General features: G+C 47.6%; 1 protein-coding gene across 3 annotated transcripts; it reads right to left on the bottom strand.

Annotated features, from left to right (window-relative positions):
• Positions 1–21: 21 nt before the first annotated feature.
• LOC140847433 (A-kinase anchor protein 14-like) lies at positions 22–21563 on the bottom strand. Of its 3 annotated transcripts, XM_073227742.1 has the most exons (8): positions 18032–18899; positions 15042–17420; positions 13545–13614; positions 12258–12420; positions 12075–12166; positions 3075–3251; positions 699–751; positions 22–159 (listed from the first exon to the last, which is right to left on the bottom strand). In XM_073227742.1, exons 2-8 carry the CDS (start codon positions 15167–15169, stop codon positions 75–77), a joined length of 768 nt encoding a protein of 255 aa, XP_073083843.1. In that variant the 5' UTR covers positions 15170–17420; positions 18032–18899; the 3' UTR covers positions 22–74. The 3 variants fall into 3 exon arrangements, with proteins under 3 accessions (XP_073083843.1, XP_073083844.1, XP_073083842.1); XM_073227743.1 differs by lacking the exons at positions 15042–17420; positions 18032–18899 and adding an exon at positions 21289–21563 and having other exon boundaries at positions 13545–13618; XM_073227741.1 differs by having other exon boundaries at positions 15042–18899.
• Positions 21564–21863: the final 300 nt, after the last annotated feature.

Genomic DNA, 21863 nt, shown 5'->3' with positions numbered 1-21863 from the left:
GTATTGTATTTTTTAATACATTCTGACTAGAAATCCAATCCTAAAACATTCTCTGAGAATCAGACACAATCGCGTTAGAAGTCAATTGACTCCATTAGAGTGTTTTTGGACTCAGTAATGTCCTTCGGCCATTTTCCTTGAAAGCAAGTCATTCCTGGTCTGCAGAGGAAGGAAGAAAAACAAACACACCAAAAGTTTTAAAAATGAAACAAAATATTGAGCCAGGCATTAATTCCCTATTTTCTCTGTTACATTCTCTGTGAGCAGGAAGCTTTTTAGGGGTTCGGAGGTGAAGGTTGTCTCAATTTCTTAGGCTCAGTCGAGAAAAGGATTAGTGAGCTTATATGTAAAGATTTTTAAGAGAGGTGCTCTACAAATAAAAGGGATTGTTATCTAAGCTGATACCGTACGATTGTGAAGTTTCCCATAGAAACAGCAGATGTGACCCATTTTTGCCCCACCCTGCTCCAAACAGCCAATCCTCAAGTTTCTAACCACCGACAGAGGAGACATCAAAAAAAACAAAAAAACCCCACAAAAATGCAGAATCCTTTCAGCCATCCTAATGGGGAAGGTGGTCCAAAGAAGAGAGGTGACCGTGATGTGAGTTATCTCTGGCTGTAGGCCTGCTCGATTCCTGGAGTGTGATGACCTTTTTCCAACCACCCTTTCAAAATAAGTCTCCAAATGTTCATTACCTGTGAACTAATGAATGGTCCTCAAAGATGTAAGAGACTTCAATGGGTATATCCTACGAGAGGAAAGGACAACTGTCAACGTAGGTCTTACCAACTCCTAACTACCTCCATGCCTACACTTGTCCGTACGTTTACTCTTACATTTCTGCAATTCGTCTTCCTTACGAATTGGGAGTCTCTAGATGGTAGTTCTTTGTCACTTCAAACTTTTGTTTCCCAAAAGATCTTTTTGGCAACAGACACCTTAAAAATCTCCACAAACTTAGAAACAAGTCAGGAGAGGCTTGTGCTCCTTGTTAACAGGAGTGTAAGTCAGTCATTCACCTTCTTTCCATGTTTCAGTTGGCTCAACTGACAGTATCTACTTTACCTCTTAGGAATGGCATAAGAATGAAATAATATAGGTGAACAAGGTTCAAAAACACTTACAAAGCAGCATCAAAATGTAAGTTGTAGTATTATCTCAGTGGTCCCCACCCATTCCCCCTTCAAAATTATACTTGCCATTGTGAGCAAGAGCCCTTCTCCTAAGCCCTCTCTCTGTGTGGTCTCTGGTCATGGTCTTGCTTACCTCCACCAGCCTTACTACTGATTTCTAACCCTGCCAGTTAGCAAGACAGCCGATGACAGGATCTGTGATCAGGAGAAGTGAGAGCTCCACATGTTTTACCTCTTTGGACTATTCCAGGTTACAAACTCTGAATAGGTAAGTTTGTACTAGGATGGGATGAATATAGGGTGTGGTTGGCTCACTGTGTGGTCACGTATAAATAAAGCCTTAGAGTCAGGCAAAGCCTCAAATAACTTCTGTGAGAGAATATAAAGAACAAGGGGGGAAGTAGCGTTTTTATGTCTGCTGTGTTCGAGGCTTTATGCTTGGTACCGGCCCTGCTCCTCTGAGGACCCTGACGCAGGATTCATAGATGTTATTTTATTTCCTTTCATACCAGCTACCAACATATTTCATAATTTTGGTCTATCTAGTGGCTACATGCAGTCATTGCTTCAAGTATTTCTTGAGGGCCTGTTTGCCAGGCCTTGTTTTACAGCAAGACAAAAATCCCTGCCTTTGTGGTGCTTAGTTTCTGGTTGAGGGAACGGACAGTAACAAGATAACAAATTACACAGAATACCAGAAGGTGATAAAATGTTATGTGGAAAAACGTGGGGTGAGAACAGAAAGTGTGGTGTAGGAGGTGGGAGAGCAGGCCACGCAGATACCTAGGGGCGTGTTCCAGTCAGCGGCAACAGCAAGTGCAAAGGCCCTGAGGCAGGACTATAACCGGATTATTAACGAGTGGCAAGATCAGAGTGGCTGGAGCACAGTAAGTGAGGGAGGAGGAGTGGGAAAGCAGAAATAACAAAGGCCAAATCATAGAAGGCCTTGTGGGTCTCACTACTCAAAGCTTAGTCAGTGGACCTGCAGCATGAGCATTGCCTCGGAGCTTCTTAGTAATGCAGAATCTCAAGCCCCAGCCCAGACCTGCTGAAACAGAATCTTCCTTTTGACAAGATCACCAAGTAATGTGTATGCATGCTGAAGTTTGGGAAACACGTTGGAACATTTTAAACAGAGGAGTGACATAAATTCATTTTATAAGGCTTACTCTGGCTTACTACTGTGTTGAAAAGACACGTGATGAGGGCAAAGGTGGAGGCAGAAAGATGGGTTAGAGGGCTATTGGAATAATCTTGGTGAGACATGTTGGTGTCTTGGACCAGGGAGGTAGAAGTGGAGTGGAAAGAAATTGTTGGGTTCGGGACCTATTTTTGAAGGTAAGGCCGACAGGATTTCCTGATGGATTGAATGAGGGATGTGAGAGCGTCAGGGATGATGCCAAGGATGTCAGCCATCAGCTGAGGTGAGAAAGATGCAGGTAGGTCAGGTTTGGAAGGGAAAATCAGAAGAGGTTCGGTTTTGGATACAGTAAGTGAGATGTCCGTCAAACATCCAAGCTCAGAGATCTGGGCTGGAGATGCAAATTTGGGGATCATAATCTCAAGGTGGCATTTCAAGTCAAGAGACTAGATAAGATCATCAGGGAAGTATGAGTAAGGAGGAGGTGGTCCAAGGCCCGAGTGTTGGGACATTCCAACATGAAGAGGTTAATGGGAGGAGGAGAAACCAGTAGAGACTGAAGAGCAATGGTGAGGCAGAAGGAAAACCGGGAGGGTACGTTGCTCTAGAAGCAAAATGGAATGTGTCGTGGAGGAGTGAGTGATGAGCTATGGCAAGTGCTGCAGATAAGCCAAGCGAGATGAGGACAGAAATATGACTCAAGTTTTACAAAGAAGGGGTCATCAGTGACCTCAGCAGAGGTCTGCATTCTCATTGGAGGCTCGTCAAAGGGGACAGGGCAGGAAAGGAGCACCTACTGGTTTGCTTTTGAAGACCTTGATGGTGAAGAAGGCAGCAGCACCAACTTGTGTCATGGGTCTTGAAGCAGTTGGACTGCTCCAGCGTACACAGTAGATGTAGTGGAAGCTGTGAATCAAGTCTTTCCTCTCTATGAGTTCTGTGTAGTGCAGCCAGTTGTCTTGATGCTCCCAAGTCTGTTTCATAGAAAAAAGAAAGTACACAGAGAAACCAAAGCAGACTTGCGTTCACATCCTCTAGATAAAGGCAGTGCACAACAGTCACAACAGTAGGAGTTACAGCCTTGCTTCTGGAGTCCATTTCTAACATTTTTTATTGAGATTCAAGCTGGAGGCACATCCCAATTATTTCCACAAATGAAGGAGAGAAAAGGTGGAGCTGAAATGAAATGAGTAATGCAGACATGACTAAAGATTGGGCTTTGAATGCAGAGGTGCACACTCAGATGTGTATGTGTACATACACACCGCACACACACTGACCTTCCAGACCCTTACTTGGGAGGCAAGGGAGACCCGCAGGTGTGACTAGAAAGTAATAAGGCTGGTTTCACAAGCTGCTTTTGAAAATCAGACTCACTTCATTGCAGCCATAGGTGGCTGATCAAATAAGGTCAGAAAAGGAGTGAGTCGGGCAATAGGATCACCTAGATCCCTCACACCCTGTGTCTCCACCCTGGGAGAAGCCTCCCCCTGCAAGGCACAGTCTTGCTAGCATCTGGGTCCCACAGAAGTCATAATGCAGCCCTGATTTTTAGCGCAAGGGCCTTGAATACTGTAGGTATTAAACAAGGTCAGTTCAACTGAACCCCCTTGGGCTGGCTATTGGAGCACAGGAAGCTTCCAAATCAAAAAATATCCAGAAGATGAAGGTTCACAGAAGGAAGTAGGATTGTCTTAACAATCCCAGTGATATGAGGAAGGAGAGTGGGAGGAGATGGTAAAAAGATTTGTGGCCCTCTTAAAAAAAAGAAGAAAAAAAAAGATTGGTCTTCTGCCTCAGCTTACTTTATTTCAAACAACACCCAATTGGCTGTCTCAGTCAGCCAGAGTGGAGCACCAGACTCAAGATTCTTTGAGATCAGGGACTATGGCTTATGTAGATCATTATTCCTTTTAATGAAGGAGTCTGACAGTCAGACCCTTGAGGCCCACTGGAGCATGTCTTTCTTTCCATCCTTTCTATATGACTCAGCATATTTTTTCAGCCCCAATGTTTAATCTGTCACTCAATCACAGACTTTGTAGCATCGGAATGGTCCCTAGAGATCGTATAACAAAGGCCCTTACTTTGCAGATGAGGATACTAGGGCCTAGCTTGGGACGGGACAGTCCAAAACAACAGCTGGGACCGGGACACAGGGCTCCCAAGCAGCCAGTTAAGTGCTCTCTCGCCACCCCCACAGAATTCTCAATTCCAAGATTTTCGTCCTCTCAACTTGGTGTCTTAGTGGAGGTTTTTTTCCCCCCTTTTAACTAAGGCAGCCTTAGATACATTAAACTCAACAGTCTCCATCAGGCCAGTCTTCCCATTTTTACCACTGTGCAGGCTGCCGACTTTTATGTAGCTCCAGTGAACGTGTCTTAGTCCTTGTGTTTTGTAATTTTTACGTAACATTGCTTCATACACTCACTTCCAGGAAGCAGTATCTCATTGTGCTACTCTACCATGGATGGCTTAGCCAATTACATATTATTGAACAACTCAAAATCAACAGGCACCTGGAATTATGGGCACAAAACTGTTACCAATGGTAAGTGGCCTCTGAGGGACTAGAACTGGGTACTGTGGAGGCGGCAGGGGAACTTTCATTTTGTACTTTGTGTCTTTTTGCTCACTGGGTTTTTTTTTTTTAATAATGATGTCTTATTTTCATTATAAAAATAATTTTAACTCTGCTAGGCATTGGGGATTTTCTGATTTTTTTCCCTCATAAAGACCTTATTTGTGTATTCTTGTTGCCAGGTTTCATTCCTAAGGAGAAAAAACCAATTATTGTGCCCACTGGCAGATGTATAAATGTGCCTATTTCCTCCCCAGAAACACAAAAGTCTTCTTCCTACTATGGTGGAAAAAGTGTATCAGACAAACCTATGCTCACAACTTCATTCTGCTGCTTAATTCAGAAAGACTTTGGACAAATTGTCAGACCCCTCTGAGCCTCAAGGTTCCTCATCTGTAAAACTGGTATGCTGATGTACCTACACACACATTTCTTGTGAGGATTAAATGAGATAATGCACGTGGAATGCGTAGCAGTGCTGGGCACATCACAATGCTTCGTCAACGGGAACTGCTAATTTGCCATCCCCTGGGGGTATGGTGGACTTTGGGAAATCTGCACTGAGCTTGAGAAAACTTTCTATCAGAAATGCCTAGCACCTAGACGGCAGACTTCACTTCAAGGGCTTGCTGCATTAGTAGGGCTAGGAATGAGGTGATTTTATGTGAGGAGTTATGCTTATAGAGCGAGCTTTTAGCTTGTCAGTCACCTGCTTTCTAATCACCTCTGTCCTCAATAACAGCCCTACAAAAAAAAGATAAGCTCTTCATCTGTGAAGACAGAGTGGTATGGAGAGAATAAATCTGTTCATGTATTTAACACATTTATAGAGCATCTCTGCGTATACCTGACCTTTCTAGGGACTGGAAACAGAGAAATGAAAAGTCTTTGCCTCATGGACCATATGATCTGGTCATGGAAGAAAGGCAATAGGGTCAATATGTAAAATCTAGTATCTTAGGTAGAGCTAAATGCTAAGGGATAAAAAATCAAGAGAAGGAGAGAGGGTTGCAGTTTTAGGTGAGGTGACCAGGAAAGGCCTTAATGAACAGATGGCACATTTAAAAACGTGTATTTATTTTTAATTGGACTGTAGTTGAAATATATATATTAGTTTTAGGTGTACACTGGTGATTTGATGTTTATATACATTGCTAAATGCTCACTACAATAAGTGTACTTACCATCTGTCACCATACAAAGGCATTACAGTATTATTGGCTATATTCCCTCTGTTGTACTTTTCATATCCATGACCTTTATTTTATAACAGGAAGTTTGTACTTCTTAATCCCCTTCACCTATTTCACCTATTCCCCCGATCCTTTCCCCTCTGGCAACTACCAGTTCTCTGTATTTATGAGTCTGTTTCTGGGTTTGTTATTTTTGTTTTTTAGGTTCCACATGCAAGTGAAATCACATGATACTGTCTTTCCCTGACTTATTTCACTTAGCATAATATCCTGTAGGCACATCCATGCTGTTGCAAATGGCAGAATGTCATTCTTTTTATGGCTGAATAATACTCGTGTGTGTGTGCGTGCGTGCGTGCGTACATATATATCTTCTTTATCCATTTATCAGTGGACACTTAGGTTGCTTCCGTATCTTTGCTGTTGTAAATAATGTTGCAGTTAAACATACGGGGTTCGCATACATTTTCAAATTAGTGTTTTTATTTTCCTCGGGTAAATACCCAGAAGCGGAATTGCTGGGTTGTATGATATTTCTGATTTTAATCTTTTGAGGAACTTTTCATAGTAACTGCACCAATTTACGTTCCCACCAACAGTACACAAGAACTCCTGCGATGTCCTTTAAGGTCCTTTAACCAATCCTCATTGTTTTCTTTGCAGCTTGAATGATTTCCTCTGTCCTGTCCTCTAGATCACTTATCTGTTCTTCTGTACCCTCTAATCTGTTTCTGATTCCCTCTCATGCATTTTTCATTTTAGTTACTGTATTCTTCAGCTCTGATTCTTCCTTGTGTTTTCTTTTGTTGGAAGTTCTGAGTTCTTCCAGCTCTGGTAAGCATCTTTATGACCATTACTTTGAACTCTTTATCCGGTAGATTCTTTATCTCCATTTAGTTCTCTTTTTTTCTGAGGTTTTGTCTTCTTCTGTCTTTTGGAACACACTCCTCTGTCCCTTAATTTTGCCTGGCTCTCTGCGTTTGTTTTTATTCATCAGGTAGGCCAGCTGCATCTCCTGGTCTTGAAAGTAGTGCCTTTCTGTGGAAGGCATCCTGTGGGAGCCAGTAGCACAATCATGCCTGGTCACCAGAATCAAGCAGTCCACAAGTGTGCCCTGTGTGGGCTGCCTGTGCCCTCCTATTGTGACTGGGCCACGACTGCTGCATAGATTGAGAGGTGGGCAGGGCTGGCCCCAGGTGCAGCTGGCTGAGGGACCTGGCTACAGGTGGCGGGGGCATGCTGGTTAGTGCGGTTAGCCCTCTGTGTAGCTGGCTGCAAGGCCTGGCCATGATTGTTTTCGGCATGCTGGTAGGCATGGCTCGCCCCCACCTCCCAGGTGCAGGAGTCACTTTGGGGGCACTGGTCCTGACCAAGGCTGCCCACCAGGTGTAGTAGGGTAGGAGCCACAATGGGGGGACATTGGTCCCAACCAAGGCTGCCTACCAGGGTGGCACGGTGGGAGCTTGTAGAGAAAATGAAGGTTCCTATGACCAGGATTCTCACCTGACCCTGGTTGGCTTGCTCCCTGCACACGTGTGGGCAATACATTATTACTGACTATATAAAGAACTCCGCCCAGTGCTGTGAGCTGCATGGCTGCAGGAGAGCAGAGGCTGGAGTGGTTGCAGCACCGAGGACAGAGACTGAGACAGCTGTGGGTGGTAGAGAGGCCCACTCTCTGAGTGGATGAGATTCTAGTGATTGACCTGCCACCATGGGAATAAAGTTGGGTATAAACCCTTTCACCCCAAGGATGTTCCACTGTCATTTTTTCGGTCCCACTGAATCCACAGTGAACTTGTTCAGAGCTGAAACCCATGGGCAAGACCATTGGTGATGTTGGCAGGATTCACTGCAGGACCAAAGAATGAAACAGGCTGCCCTCGTGGGAAGAGCGCTTCAGCGGGCTGCATCTATGGATGGGGAGACATTTGAGTGTCCCCCAAAGGACGGACGGTCTGACATAGCTTGCCTCCTAGAGGACTGGGTCCCACCCCAAGACTGGGGAGAGGTGGAGGTGACACCCGAGGCAGTGGAGCTTTGGCCCTCAGCAAAGTAGGGAATTCCTTAAACAGTGCCCATGAGGCGGCAGAAACTGTGGGCTGGCTTTTTCTCACAGTGTTAAGAAAGGCCATAAGGGAGAAAGACGTCCTCCTGCAAGAAGCATGAGAAGAGGCGGCAGCACGAGAACATGAACTGCGAGGTGCTCTAGAGGAGGTAAAAAAATTGTTGATAACTGAAATGGCGTCACTACAAGGTGCTGTGGAAATGATAAAGGATGTCATGGCAGCACAAGAAGCAGCAGCATGAGAGTGTGAACGGCTGTGGGGGAGGTGAAGGGTATAGTGGAGCCTGTCAGCCCCAGAAATGAAGGAGGAGCCGAGGTTTTACAAACAGGTGGGGGTGGGGGCCGTGCCAGTGCTGGAGGCATCAGCCCCTCCTCTGTTGAAAGCGCCAACCCGGTTGAAAGCTGGTGGAGAGCCCGTCCCCGCCCCCCCCGCCCCCCCCCCCCGCCCCACTGGTTGTAGAAAATCAAATGAAGATGCAGCAGCCACGGGTTCCTCCAGGAGAGGTGCAGCCCCCTCCGCAGCAGGTCGTGGAAGTACTGTATGCTCTGCCACTACACTCAGGCTGAGCTGGTGGATTTTGGCTTCCGCTTTAGGGAGAAGTCCTCTGAGTCGGGTATCAGCTTGGCTGTCTCTTGCATCTTAAGGATGTAGTTGTTGATGGAATTCGTCTGCCCGGTTTAGAAATGGGAAAACTGTCTTCCCTGATGACTTAGCCTGCCTTGAGGCAGCAACTGCAAAATGTACTTCAGACCCTAGAAAATCACTCCCTCCTTGATTGGATTATGGCCACTCGTCACAGTGTCTGGCCCGATTAGGGTGATTTGCCATCCTTTCCCACTAGATGGCAGATGTATGCTGAGCTCCAACAGGTGTTTGGGGAGGTAGGCGTGAAAGATGCCATCGTGCAGTCCAGAGAATTATGGCCCCGATGAGTACACTTTAACTGTGGGGATGAGAAATGTGGAGCTTCAGATGGCTCCCACATCCTTCTTTGGGTCCCTAGTAGCCATTCTTGCCCCTCACTTAGCGTGACCCCTAAGTGAGGTTTCCCTTACAGTAGCAGAGCAGACTTGGGAGAGGCTGAAGCAATGAGAGCACAGAAAGAAATACGGTCCACTACTCGGAGGGAGAATTTAAAGGGCCCGTGAAGGTCACAAGGACCCAGATGTGCGTTGATTTAATAGGGGCAGGTGCAGACAGAGGGAAATTAGAAGGGAAGTCAAATAAACTCTTACCGGAGCTGTGACAGCAACTGAAGCGGGAGCACAGTTTTCAGCAGTTGGCTAAAGCGAGGGCCAAGAAATGGAAGCCAGAGACAGAGCGTGTACAAGACCGGCTTCTGTGTCTGCTGGAGAGGTTGGTGAAGCCCTCTAGGGGCTGGGGAAGGTGGGTATTGTAAGGCTCACCCGTGGTCCTTGTGGTTACCTCCTCTGAGTAGAACTGGTCTGAATAGAGCTGGGATGACCGCTCCGTGGCAATGGATCTCCTCAGGCTTGAGGGTTTTTATAATATAATTTCTTTTATCTGTATCATAAGTTTTCTTATTTGTATATTGCCATAGCCTCTGTTTTTATTGTGGAATTTGGTTGCAATGTTCCAGCTTTCTTGCACAGGGACTATTGCAGAAGATTGAGGGTGCATAGATTGAGAGGCGAGAATCCTGGAGTGGTGGAGTGTAGAGAAAATGAAAGTTCCTATGGCCAGCCAGTATTCTCACCTGACCCTGGTCGGCTTGCTCACTGCACACATGTGGGAAATAGGCTATTATTGACTCTAAAGAGCTCCGCCCAGTGCTCTGGGCTGCACGGCTGCAGGAGAGCAGAGGCTGGAGTGGTGGCAGTGCCAAGGACAGAGACCGAGACGGCTGGGGGTGCAGAGAGGCCTGGAGGCAGAGACCGGCTTGCTGCATGCAGACTTGCTCTGAGGTGGATGGGATTCTAGTGACTGACCTGCCACCGTGGGAATAAAGTTGGGTATAAACGCTTTCACCCCAAGAATGTGCCACTGTCATTTTTTGGTCTCACCAAATCAAGAGTGAACCTGCCCGGGGCTGAAACCCGTTGGCAGCACAGAGCTGCTCTAAAAGGGTGCCTTCTGGGGCAGGGTAGGTGCACAGGGGAACCCTGGGCCAAGGTGAGCAGTACTAGCAAGGTAGATGGAGAGCGTGAGAACTGGCGTTCCACCAGCCTCAAGCCAGATAGGGTGAAGGAGGGAAAGAAAAATGGTACACACCCTAAAATTAGTCAAGAAATCTCCTTCACATATAGCCCAGGTGCTGTTCAAATTGCTGCCTCTGAGCTAGGTGTCAGAGAGTGATACCGTATGCTGGCTCTTTAAGAGCAGAGATGGTTTCTATAGCCCTGCAGCTCTCCTAAAGTTAAGCCTCCCTGATGATTTTCAAAGCTCCCGGGGTTAAGCCCTGCTGATTTTCAAGGCCAGACATTATGGGGGCTCATCTCCTGGTACAGATCCCCAGGAGGGGGATGCGCAATGTGGGGCTTGAAGCCCTCCCTCCTCAAGGAGGACGTCCATGCCTATAATATGCCTCCTTGTGGGTCACCACGCCAGGGGTTTGGTTCCTAACTATGTCTTTACCCCTCCTACCCTTCTCGATGTGACTTTATCTTTGTCTTTAGTAATGGAAGAGCTGTTCTGCTAGTCAGTCTTCAGGTCGTTCTCAGAGTGAATGAGCAGGTGGCATCTTAACAAAGATCCGAAGAGAGATAAGTCCTGAGCCATGAGAAAAGATCTCAGGGGGAGAGGGTTCCAGGCAGACAGAATCACAAGAACAAAGGCCTTGCCCTGGGAGCATACCTGGCAGCTGACCAGCAAGAAGGCAAGTGTGGCTGGAGTGAGGAAGGTGAAAGGGGAGAAGGTAGCAGCAGGTCATGGAGTCTAAGCTGTAAGTTAGGAAAGAGAAGGGGACTCAGATCATGTCCGGCCCTGTAGGCCACTGTCAGGACTTAACTTTTGCCTTTTACTCAGAATAACCAGTGAGATTTTCAGGGGAAACTTTTCCCGTTTGTTCTGTGTCCCAGTCCCATCTGATTCACAAACCCTGCGTGCAGCAGGCAGGGGCTTTTGCCCAACCTCAAATGTAGACATGCTCCAGAGCAAGACGGCCCGAAAGTAATGAGTACTTTGCACCACTCACCTTCACTAGAGACCCCCTGTAATGGGAATGGTGAGTTGTGCCCACTGGAGTATAAGTAGAGGGTGTGGAACCAGAAATCCGTGACTTTTCCTCATTCCCACTGACTTGGGCTTCCTAGAGTGTAGGGTCCTTAGGGCTTTGAGGGGCTAGCCGGAAAACAGACAGCAGGAAACTTCTCCAGGGGTCAGGAGTTTGCCTCTGCCAATTTCAACTGGTCTCTCTTCTGAGAAAATACAACGAGTAGGGATTTCAAGTTACACGCCTTCACCCACCTTGCCTGTTATGCAAAGCCACCCAGAGCCTTTTCACCAAAGTTGCCAGGATAAGCCACACAGATGGGTCAAAGCCAGGCACAGGAGGAAAAGGAAAAGGAACTCATAGGCATTTACATCTTCATGTGTGGGCACTTCCTTCCAAAGCTGAAAAAAGAGTTTTGATCCATCCACATCCCCTCTGTTTATATGTCAGTGATGGGCAGCTCCTGTTTTGGGAGAGCAGCATCCTCCTTAGACAGCTAGGTGTCCCTCCAATAGAGTGCCAGCAGGGAAAAACTGCTTAACTGGGAATATCAGATTTTCCTAGGGAAATGGACAAACACTGGAAAATACGATTGTGCTTTTCACCTTCAAAGACTATTAGAGTTTGATTTTGGAACCCAGGGGAAGGCAGTGTTTACTTATTCTCATCCCCTTTGATATTGTCTCCTAGGGTTTCTGGACTTCAAACTTTTCGTCAAACAAGAGCCTTTTTCATTGTTCTTCCCCCTTGTTTGCCAAGCTGGAGTTAGTCAACTGACTTACCAAAATGAACTCTTCAATTTGTTCACGGCCTCTTTCTTCTGTGAATTCACTGTGTGTGATCCAGGTGATGTTTCTGATGGGGTTTTCAGCTTCTGCAAACAAGGTGTGAATTTGTTAGTTGCCGGGGTCGTGTGGCATTCGTTATATGAGGCCATCCTCTAGGTGCCCAAACAGGATTCCTACCTTCTACAGCCTTAACAGCATCAGTGACGGCCCTGTTAACTGAAGCCAGAGCTGTTTCCGTCAGGTTGCTGTAGTCTTCTGTGGCTGTCGTCCGGCCTGTAGGACTTTCATCCACATCTATTTTCGTCTGAGTTTTGACACTTTTAGTCACATCCATTTTCCTCTGCCGGGGAAAAGAAGTTCAGGAAGTTACCTTTCGTGTGCCTGTGTGTGTATGCACTCGTATAAGTACAGACAATCTCTGGAGGAATCACAAGACACAGGAAATGGTCGTTCCATCTACGGACGGGCTTAAGTGTTGGGGTAGGAGTGAGGCCTCACTGTTTATCCATTGTGCCTGGCGTCTGAGATCTACTTTCCCACACATCTTAGGATTTTCAGATTCGCAAACCATGAAGACTTAAGTAAAGATGTAGTATAATGATTCCTAACTTCTTTGGAGTTCTAACAATATTGATTTCTAGTTGAGTCTTTAATAGAACCTCAATCCCTGATTTAGGTGAGGGCACACAGCTCTTGAAAAGTGAAGTGAAATTAAAATCTTTAGAGGCAATACAGCATAGGAGGGGTTGGGTTTTCTTTTTTTTTTTTCTCTTGGATTTTCTAGTATACAATTGTATCATCTGCCAGAGACTGTTTTTTTTTTTTTTTTTACCATCTTCTTTCCTGAAATATATATCTCTTATAAGTATTAGCTTTGGGTAACACTTCCAGAAAAATGTCAAGTAAAAGTAGAGATAGTGAGCATCCTTTGGTGCCTGACTTCAGTGGGCATGTTTTCCGGTGTTACCACCATTAAGTATGAGGCTGGTTGATGGCTTGAGATTGATCTCATCAAGAAAATAATTATTCGCTCCTAGTTTAGTAAGATGTTTATCCTAAGTGATAGCTAAAATTTTCCAAATGCCTTTAACATCTGTTGAGATTGTGAAAACTAGAGTTATCAGAGCTACAAACAAAGGTACATCCCAGGGCTAGGAGTCTTTGTATATCCTCCATCTTTTTGCTTGGGTCTTGAATTCTCTTTTTTTCGTTGCTTAAGTCTCTTATGACAACTCCGTCACTTGTGGCAGAGTTAAAAACTGCTCACAGATACTCCTTGCACTGGAGTGTTGCAGGAAAGTGGATCCCTCTCCAAAGGGAACCTTTTCTTTTTCTCTAAGTAGCAGCTGTGGGCTATTCAGTGGGCTCATTTCAGTGAACTCCGCACCGCCCCATGAGACCTCACTTGCCCTTCCAGATCCGCTCTGCCACACCACCCCCTGCGCTCTGCCCTGGAGGACTGACCTGACCAGACCACAGCAGTGGTCTCTTCAGTGCCTTCTGGCTCCCAGGAGGTTCCACACGATGGGAAGATCTGGCTGAAGGGAGGAGAGTGAGGGCAAGGTATATATTCCCGAGGGGCTCTCTCCTTGGGGTCCCTGTGGCTCGCTGAATGGAGGAGGCCCCCACTTCTCCCAGGGCAGCTTCTCACAACTTCTCAGGCTGATAAGGGCAGCCACTCTCTCCCCTCAGCCCTGTGGCCCATTACCAGCCCCAGGGAGCTGCACTTGCCCCATTTCCCCACTGTCTGCCCACACCTTTGTAAACGTTCCCTCCACTTAACCCTTCCCTACCTGTCCTACCTCAGTATGCCAGCAGTTTCCTGCTGGGACTCTCAGTCGTAGAAAGAGGGTCTCTTGTTACTATGTGAAATGAGGAAGCCAAGCTCACTCCAACGGTCTGCCTCCACGGCCCGTACTCTTAACTACCCTGCCCTCCTCCCTCTAAGATTCACAAAGAGTTGTGGGGCCCTGTTCTCAGGTTTCCATCTGGAGTCCAGACTGTGCTCACTCTGTTTCTGTGAGCCTCTTTCAAGGAAAGAGTCGCCCTTGTTCCCTTTCTTGGCGTCACTGTGGGTTGCCAGGTGTGGCAGGTGCTACACAAGGCAACCCGGGTCCCTGTGGCCATCAGCCCAGGAATGGTTTGAACAGCCTTTAAACATTCAGTAATAATGCTGGCTGATTCATGTTCATTTGGGTCTTCATATTAGCATGAAGCTCAGTTTGCATCTGCCTCATTTTCCCGTTGCTGCAGCAGGGGTGGACAGGGTCATTTTCCTGGGGGAAAACGTTATCTTCCCGGGCTGCCCGTCCCAGAGTGAGGACACTGAAGGGTGGGGGGTGAGGGAGTCTGGCGGCCCTCAGCCGTGCAGCACTGGCTCTGCCCAGCCCGACGGCTTTGCCAATTTCACCAAAATGGTTTGCTGTAAGTCCTGTTGTTAAAGACAATTGCAGAGCTTTTTGGTAAATTGGTAAATTCGCTAGTCTTTGGTGAGTTAACCATACAGCAACTTGATACTTCAGAGACTGACTGGCCTGTTTGGTGACTCGGTCATTCAGTGACTTGGCTTTCAGCAAATTGCCTCTTGGTAAATTGACTGGAAGCCAAATCTTTGACCTTCAACACCAAGGAAATGAAGTGGGGGCTTCACCCATGGAAGGACCTCCTTGAGGCCTCCCTGGGGAGCCCTGTGCTCCAAGAGGAGAGGGAAGGTGCAGAACAGGGCTCTGGAAGCAGCTCAGATCTTGCCCTCACCCATCTGTGGGTACCAGCCATTCTTCAGCGTCCCTCCCACTGGCCTCTCGTTCCTTTTGTCCCTTTCTGCTCCTAATGAGAGGTCAGATGGGCAGAATGGGTGAGAAGGGTCAGGGTGTGGTCAAGTTTGGAGTCTGGGTGATGCCTGGGGAGAACCAGTGCAGGGCCTTTTTGTGGAGCCCTCCCACCCTTATCAACACCCGATACCTGAGTGACCAGACAGATCCTTGTTTGGAACCGTAGTAGCCTGGGAAGCCGCGGAAAGAGCCTCTCTGCAGCTTTCCCCCAGGATTCCCAGACTGAATGTTTACAAGGGCTGCCATGGCAGCACCCATTTCAACCAATGGGAAGCAAAGCCCAAATGTTTCTGCCTGCTTCTGTTAGTGAAGGAGGGGACAGTCAGTCCCAGCAACCATCTGACGGCCAAAGCAGAGCCACGCTGTGGTATCCACGCCCAGTTTCCTCCTAGCAAGAGGTAAGCTTGCGGGGCCCTGCCAGAGGAATAGCAGTGATGAGCCCCGTGGCTGGCACGCACTGGGTCCTTACCACTGTCAGTCGCTGTGCGAGGGGCTCTTTCTGAGGAGCACGTGTGAAATTCATTCTGCCCAACAGCCCATGGGGTGGGTATTCTTATTTTCATTGCGGGTGAACAAACTGAGGCACAGTGAACGTTAAATAAGTGCCCTAAAACTCAACATCAGAGCCATCCAGCTTCACTGACGGGGCTTCTCACTCATTTATGCCCAAATTTTGAGGTTAGGACCTGCCTTGTGTGCTTGTTTTCGAAGATGAGCTTATATTACACTAGTTATCAGCACAGGCCCGGGAACAATTTACTTAACATAAGAAGTTTCCTTGTGTATAAAATGGGGATAATAGCGCCTACAGAGTAGGGATTTTTATTATGAGAATCAAATCAAATAATTCATGAAAGACATAACAAACAGTGCCTGGTCCATCATAAGCTCTCTTTATAATGGTTAGATCTTCTTTCTTGTATTATTATTAATAGGAGTATTATAAAATGTTCTTTTAAGTGGTGAAATCAAAAGTTGTTGGCCCTATGTTAGGACCCAGTTTTAATTTGTAATTTTATTAGGCCACAAATCCCTAAGTCTCAGAGCCCCTGCCTGTACCCACCTTGCTTTGCATATGGAGTGGTTGGCTCCTCACCCAAAGACACTGGGTCTCAATCCCAGTCAAGAGAGGAAGGTGTCCTCTTGCTAAGTGTCCTCTTTATCCAGAACGAAATGCTGAACTCCCTGCCTGGAAGACACCTCATGCCTAGAGAGCCTGCTGCTGAGGTGACTCAGTGAGGCTGGACCAGGAGGGGTGTCGGGGAGGGAGAAGGGTGGAAGGTAGTGCAGCGTGGTCAGAGGAACTCAGACTCCAACCACAGACAGAGGGTTTCCAGGCCCAGCTCTGCCACGGACTGGCTCTGTGACTGTAGGCAGGTGGTTGTACCTCTCTAGCTCCATGTGTAGAATGGGGATCTTAAAAGGAGTTACTTCTTAAGGTTGATAATAGGTGAAATGAGGTGATTCATACAGAGCGCTCAAAACAAGGACAGGCACACTTGTAAGTGCTCAGTACACATTAGTTACCACAATCACGATGAAGAGACTAACCACAACAGACAGAATCAAAAGTAGAGGAGTCAGTATTTGCAATAGCCAAGACATGGAAGCAACCTAAGTGTCCATCAATAGACGAATGGATAAAGAAGATGTGGTACATATACACAATGGAATATTATTCAGCCGTAAAAAAGAAAGAAGTCCTGCTACCTGTGACAACATGGTGGGCCTAGGGGATATTACGGTAAGTGGAATAAACCAGGTGGAGAAAGACAAGTACCAGATGATTTCACTTATTTGTGGAATAAAAAGCAAAGCAAAACAGAAGGAAGAAAACAGCAGTAGACTCATAGACACTAAAAAGGGACTGTTGGTCACCAAAGAGGAGGGGTTGGGGTGAGTTGCAGGGGGAGGGTGAAGGAGATAAAGGGGCACAATAATTCACAATCACATATAAGTTGGTCACCGGGACAGTAATACAGAACGGAGAATACGGTTAATGATTCTGTAAATCTTCTACCGTTGATAGTGACTGCTAGACTAGAGGGGGTGAGGATTTAATAATATGGGTAACTGTTGAGCCACTCTGTTGTATATTTGAGACCAACATGAGATGAGATTGTGTATCAACGATACTTTAATGAAAAAAAAGCCAAACAAACACTGAAGGAGCCAGAAAGAGCCACCGCTTCCCCAAAGCTGGGAGAATTTGCCTGGGACAAATTCCAGAGGGGCAGGTGTGTCTTGAGCTCTCACTGTTGAGGCCCAGTGCCTAGCAGCAAAGCCAGGACTTGTATGGTCACTGTCATTGGTGAGTCCGCAGGTTCCAGATCTACAAATGCTGTTGATGGTGACTGGCCTCCTGGTCACTGGTCTGACTCCCACACAGCCCATCAGACCAACTGCTGTGAACCTTCTGGCACCAGGGCAGGCTCCCATCCACACCCTGCCCTCCTCCTGGATTCTCTGTGGGGAGCGGGGAAGGTGGAAACACAGGGCCCCGCGGTAGCTGCATCCAAAAGAGCAGAGCTTCAGCCTTCTTTGTGTCAAGGTTTTGTGGGCAAGGGCAGCAGAAACTTTCCTAAGAAGCCCTGGGGCCACTGGTGAGAGGCCTGGGGTGAGGACCTGGCCTGGGAGGGTGGGCAGTGGCAATATTAATCACGTAGATAGATGGAAGACACATGTGGCAAGCAGGAGACACTCCTTGCGGGCAAAATATCTTCCTCAGGGGGAGCTGGGAGAGATTGCCCACTGGGTTAGAGAGGAGCTTAAATCGCGCGAGCCGGAACTTGACCTATCCCCAACCAAACCCCTCATCAAGGCAACAAATTCTGGCCTCTGGGCTGTACAGATAGAGAATTTTGGATTCTCAGGCAGCACCGAGAACAGGTTCCATCCATCAAAGCATGCCCTAGGATGCTTGTGCTCTTCCCACACAGGTAAGTGTGGAGAAGGGGCTTGGAAGTCCCAAGATGGAAGTGACAGGTAAGAGGAGCAGGTGCCACAGGGGAGAGGGCTGGCCACAGGCTTGCCAAGCCCAGCCCCTCCCTCCCCAGGAAGGAAATGGAAAGCTGGGAAGCCCTGAGCCCAAGTCTCTACTGTGCCCCGCCCCCACCTCACCGTGAGCCTCTCCTCACACTGGGCGCCCTGCCTCCTTGGAGCTCCAAGCCCTTGCTCCTGGCGCGGATGCTGGCGCATGGTCCTGCAGTGCTCGGGCGTTCACCTGAGGGAGCATGCAACGTGTGCACAAGGACGTGCTGCCAGGTTTCCTTCCAGACCACGCTGAGGGAGCCCCTTCCTGATGGCCGCTTGATGGTGAGTATGCGTGGCATCTGCTGCCAGAAAGACCGACAGGCAGGGCTGGTTGGATGGCCCTGCCCTGCCCACCTGGGCTTCCTGAGGCTGCCAGGGGAGAGTGAGTGACCGGTGCCTCATTTGCCCCGCATGTGGCAAGTGGGAGTAAATTTGTACCGAGGATATGGTGCTCACTAGAGAGTTGCTTTAGTGACCTGGAAGGTAGCTGGCTGTCAGCTTCTTCCTGAGTTGAGGGTAGCTGGCTTAGACATCAGGGCTAAGGTCAAGAAGAGGGGCCAGGGCTAAGGTCAGGGGCCCTCTCTTGAGGACTCCACACTCTGGACCTTGAATGATATTCTTTCCTACCGGTGTCCCTTAAGTCATTTTCATTCCCTCTCAGTTTCTACCCCCTTCTCCCCTTACACCCTCATGCTCACCCTGTCACCCCCTTTCCTTATTTTTCTTCTTTCTCTTTCTCCTTCTCCCTCCTCTTTCCTCCTCCCTGCCTGTGCCTAGCAAGGCTGTCAGCTCTCAGCAATGAAGCTCTGGCTAAATTCTGACCTTCTCGTCAAGTGAACCCAAGTCAGCTAGTACATATCTCTCAAGTACCTGCCAAGTGTACAGGTGGCAGGCGCTGTGCAGAAATGAAGCTGAATGTAAGACAAGGCCCCACCCTCAATGCACTTACAATCAAGTTGGGAAGATGAGGAGGCGTGCTCGCGTGAAAAGGTCACTAGCAAGTCAGAGGCAGCAAGGCATGTTGGATTTAGGTAGGTTCTAAGCAAGTGGGGCTGAGTAACCTTGCTTTAAGTCTAAAAGGGCACCAGACTATCCCAGGAAGGGGGAGGAGGCAGTAGGAGCTCAGGTCATTTCCCCAGCTGAGGCCCATCCTCCAACAGTAAAGGCCAGGGCCCCTGCTTACTGTGCATGTGCCACAGGGTGAGTACCTCACTGAACAGTGTCTTTCTTGCTCAGAACAAAAGCACTGTGGCAGAGTTGTTGTGGAATGGCTGGACTCTTTTGATGGTGGTGCCTTAAGGATTCGGGTCCACAGTCATAACTACAGTGAGTGGGCTGCTCTTACAGGCCCTGGATGAAAACTCAGGATTGCCCTAGAGACCTGACCCACCCACCCCAAAGACTAGGCCCTTAAGAGAGTGGGCTTCTGGGGGCTGTGCTGTTTTCTGGCCTCTAGAAACAAAGGGTATTTGGCCTAGAAGGGAAAATCTACCTGCTGAGTGAAACAGACACTGCCAGCCACGTGTACGTGGCACACAGGGATAGGCAGGGTATACCAGAGAAATTTGAACACATGGGAAGGATTTTTGTTTTCTTAAGGCAGTAATGCTCAGTGCTTTTATTGCCTTCCCTACCTGTTTTCTCCTGCCTTTGGAAGTACAGTTCTTTGCTGAATGCCAGTCTCGCTAGATAACCTAAAATCTGCATCAGCGTACTTGGGAGAGAAAAAATTCTGGGACTGTCCCATGTGTCTCGTCTCACAGTAGAATAATTTGAGTATCACAAAAGTGTCAGGGAAATCTTGGTAAGTTCTCACCCCCTCTACCCTCTACCCTCATCTAGAAGCCTCCTGTTGAGGGCAGCTGGTTTCAGTCCCATCCACTTACGTTCCTTCAGAAGAGGACAAGTGGCAACTGCTGAGACAGGTAACCAAGCACTAGGTTCTCACAGTGGCTCTAAGCTGGATTTTCCTCTCTGCTCTCAGAAAATACCTTCAGAGCAATTGGTATCTCTATGGAGATTAGTATTGTCTGTTGTCTTTTGTTTGCAGGGCTCTGTTAATAACCTTAGGCGTGATCATTTTCTAAGAGGGAACCTAAGATGGCTGCTGTCACCTATTTGGTTTTGCACTGGGCCTGATGCTCCTCCCGGCATCACATTTGGGTAAGTGCCTTTGGGCGGCCTGGGGGTGGACTGGACAGCTGTTCAAGGGGTGCTTAGCAATGATCCCTTCCACACGCACAGGGTTGTGTGTACAGTTGCAAACCACTTCGCATACACGACTTCATGAGTCTCAGACACCCAGGGACGTATGTGGAGCACATACTATCCTTACTTGAAAGATGGGAGACCCGAGTCTCAGAGCAGTGAAGTGACCTGCCTAAGGTCACACAGCTGACAGGTGATGGAGCCTCCTGACATGATGGTCCTCCCCACACTCCAAGTCTCCACATCGCATATCAACTCTTCAGAAAATAAACTGTCCTGGGAGGGCCTGTGCTGCGCACTTTATGACACTGAGAAGCATTGCTGGCATCTATCCACTAGAAGTCAGTAGCGCCTTTCCCAACCCTTCATGCGGTGACAATGAAAAAATGTCTCCAGACTTTCCAAACGTGCTCCCAGAGTTGGGGGCAAACTCACCCTGGTTGAGACCCACTGCTTTCAGTCCTTCAGCTGGGCAGAGGTATGGAAGTCACCACCTCCCTCTCCTGCTTCCTGCTCTGCAGGGGCTCCTGATTACCCTCAGGAGAAAGTCCAAAACCCTGGAGACGTTCCAGGTCCTTCTTGTTCTGGTCCCTGTCCACTTCACCAGCCCCCTTTCCCTCTCCATCCTGTCTCGCTCTGCTCTACTTCTGCACAACTGCTTGTAGATCTTTCCCACACAGCCATTCTAGTTTGTGTCCCCAGACGCACGCTGTTTTCTCTTGGTGGAATGTCCTCCACTCCATTGTTTATCTCATAAATCCTACCCAATCTTCAAGACGCTGCCTATTGTGGGCACCACCCGGAAACTTTCCCTAAGCCCTTTCCCTTTCCTTCCCACCAGAGGTTTGGGTCAAGCCCCACCTGTGTTCCCAACAGCACCTTCTGCAAACTTTTGTCATAGCATTCATGACCCACTCTGTAATTGACTCTGCCACTCACACTGAGCTCCTAAAGGGCAAAGCTGTCTTAGTCAAATCTGAGGAGCAGCACCTGGCATGTACCATGGAGACATTCCGTGACATGTTTTAGATCACTTTCTTCCTTTGCCTTTCATTGGCTGTGTATGCTCCTGTTTCTCCATCTGCCTCTGAAGTGTCCTCAGTAAGGTTTCTTCTATGACCGTTTCTTTGTCTTACCTCTTAAATGCTGTTTCCCAAGACCTTTTCCCAGTAGGCTTCTCCTGTGTTTCATGTCTCCCTAATGTACTTTGTACCTTGTTATCAAATGTGTTGCAAAAGTGAGTTTTTGATTCACACTAACCCATAATTTATTGCATCTGTTTCCTGGGATCAGCCCAAATTCCAGTCAGACTGATAAAAATTAACTAATCATTTGATCTAACTGGCCGCCCGGCCTCTTGTCTTCCATCTCCCTGCAGACTACAGTAACATAAAAAAGGAAGTGTTTGTGTTCGCCTCCCCAAACTTTTGTTATCTCCTCATTACCAACAGAATACAGTCAAAACTCCTCAGCTTGGATTCAAGACTCCAGGCTTTGGCGTCAGTCTCCCTTTTCATACTTCTCTGGGCTTATTTATTAAGTGCTTATTATATGCCAAGCTCTGGGCTAGTCACTGAGGAATTCACAAACTAGTTGGGATGATTGGTACACAGATTAAGAGACTGTGATTAGCTGTTTGTAAGAACAGACAGTTTCAGACAATGGATTATAAAATATTAGGTTTTTGCCCTTTACAGATTCATACTGCCAA

The sequence above is a fragment of the Manis javanica genome, chromosome X (genome assembly GCF_040802235.1).
Source record: "Manis javanica isolate MJ-LG chromosome X, MJ_LKY, whole genome shotgun sequence".
Lineage (NCBI taxonomy): Eukaryota > Metazoa > Chordata > Mammalia > Pholidota > Manidae > Manis > Manis javanica.
Note: the sequence above shows the minus strand (reverse complement) of the source record. Positions and strands in the feature narration are given on the sequence as shown.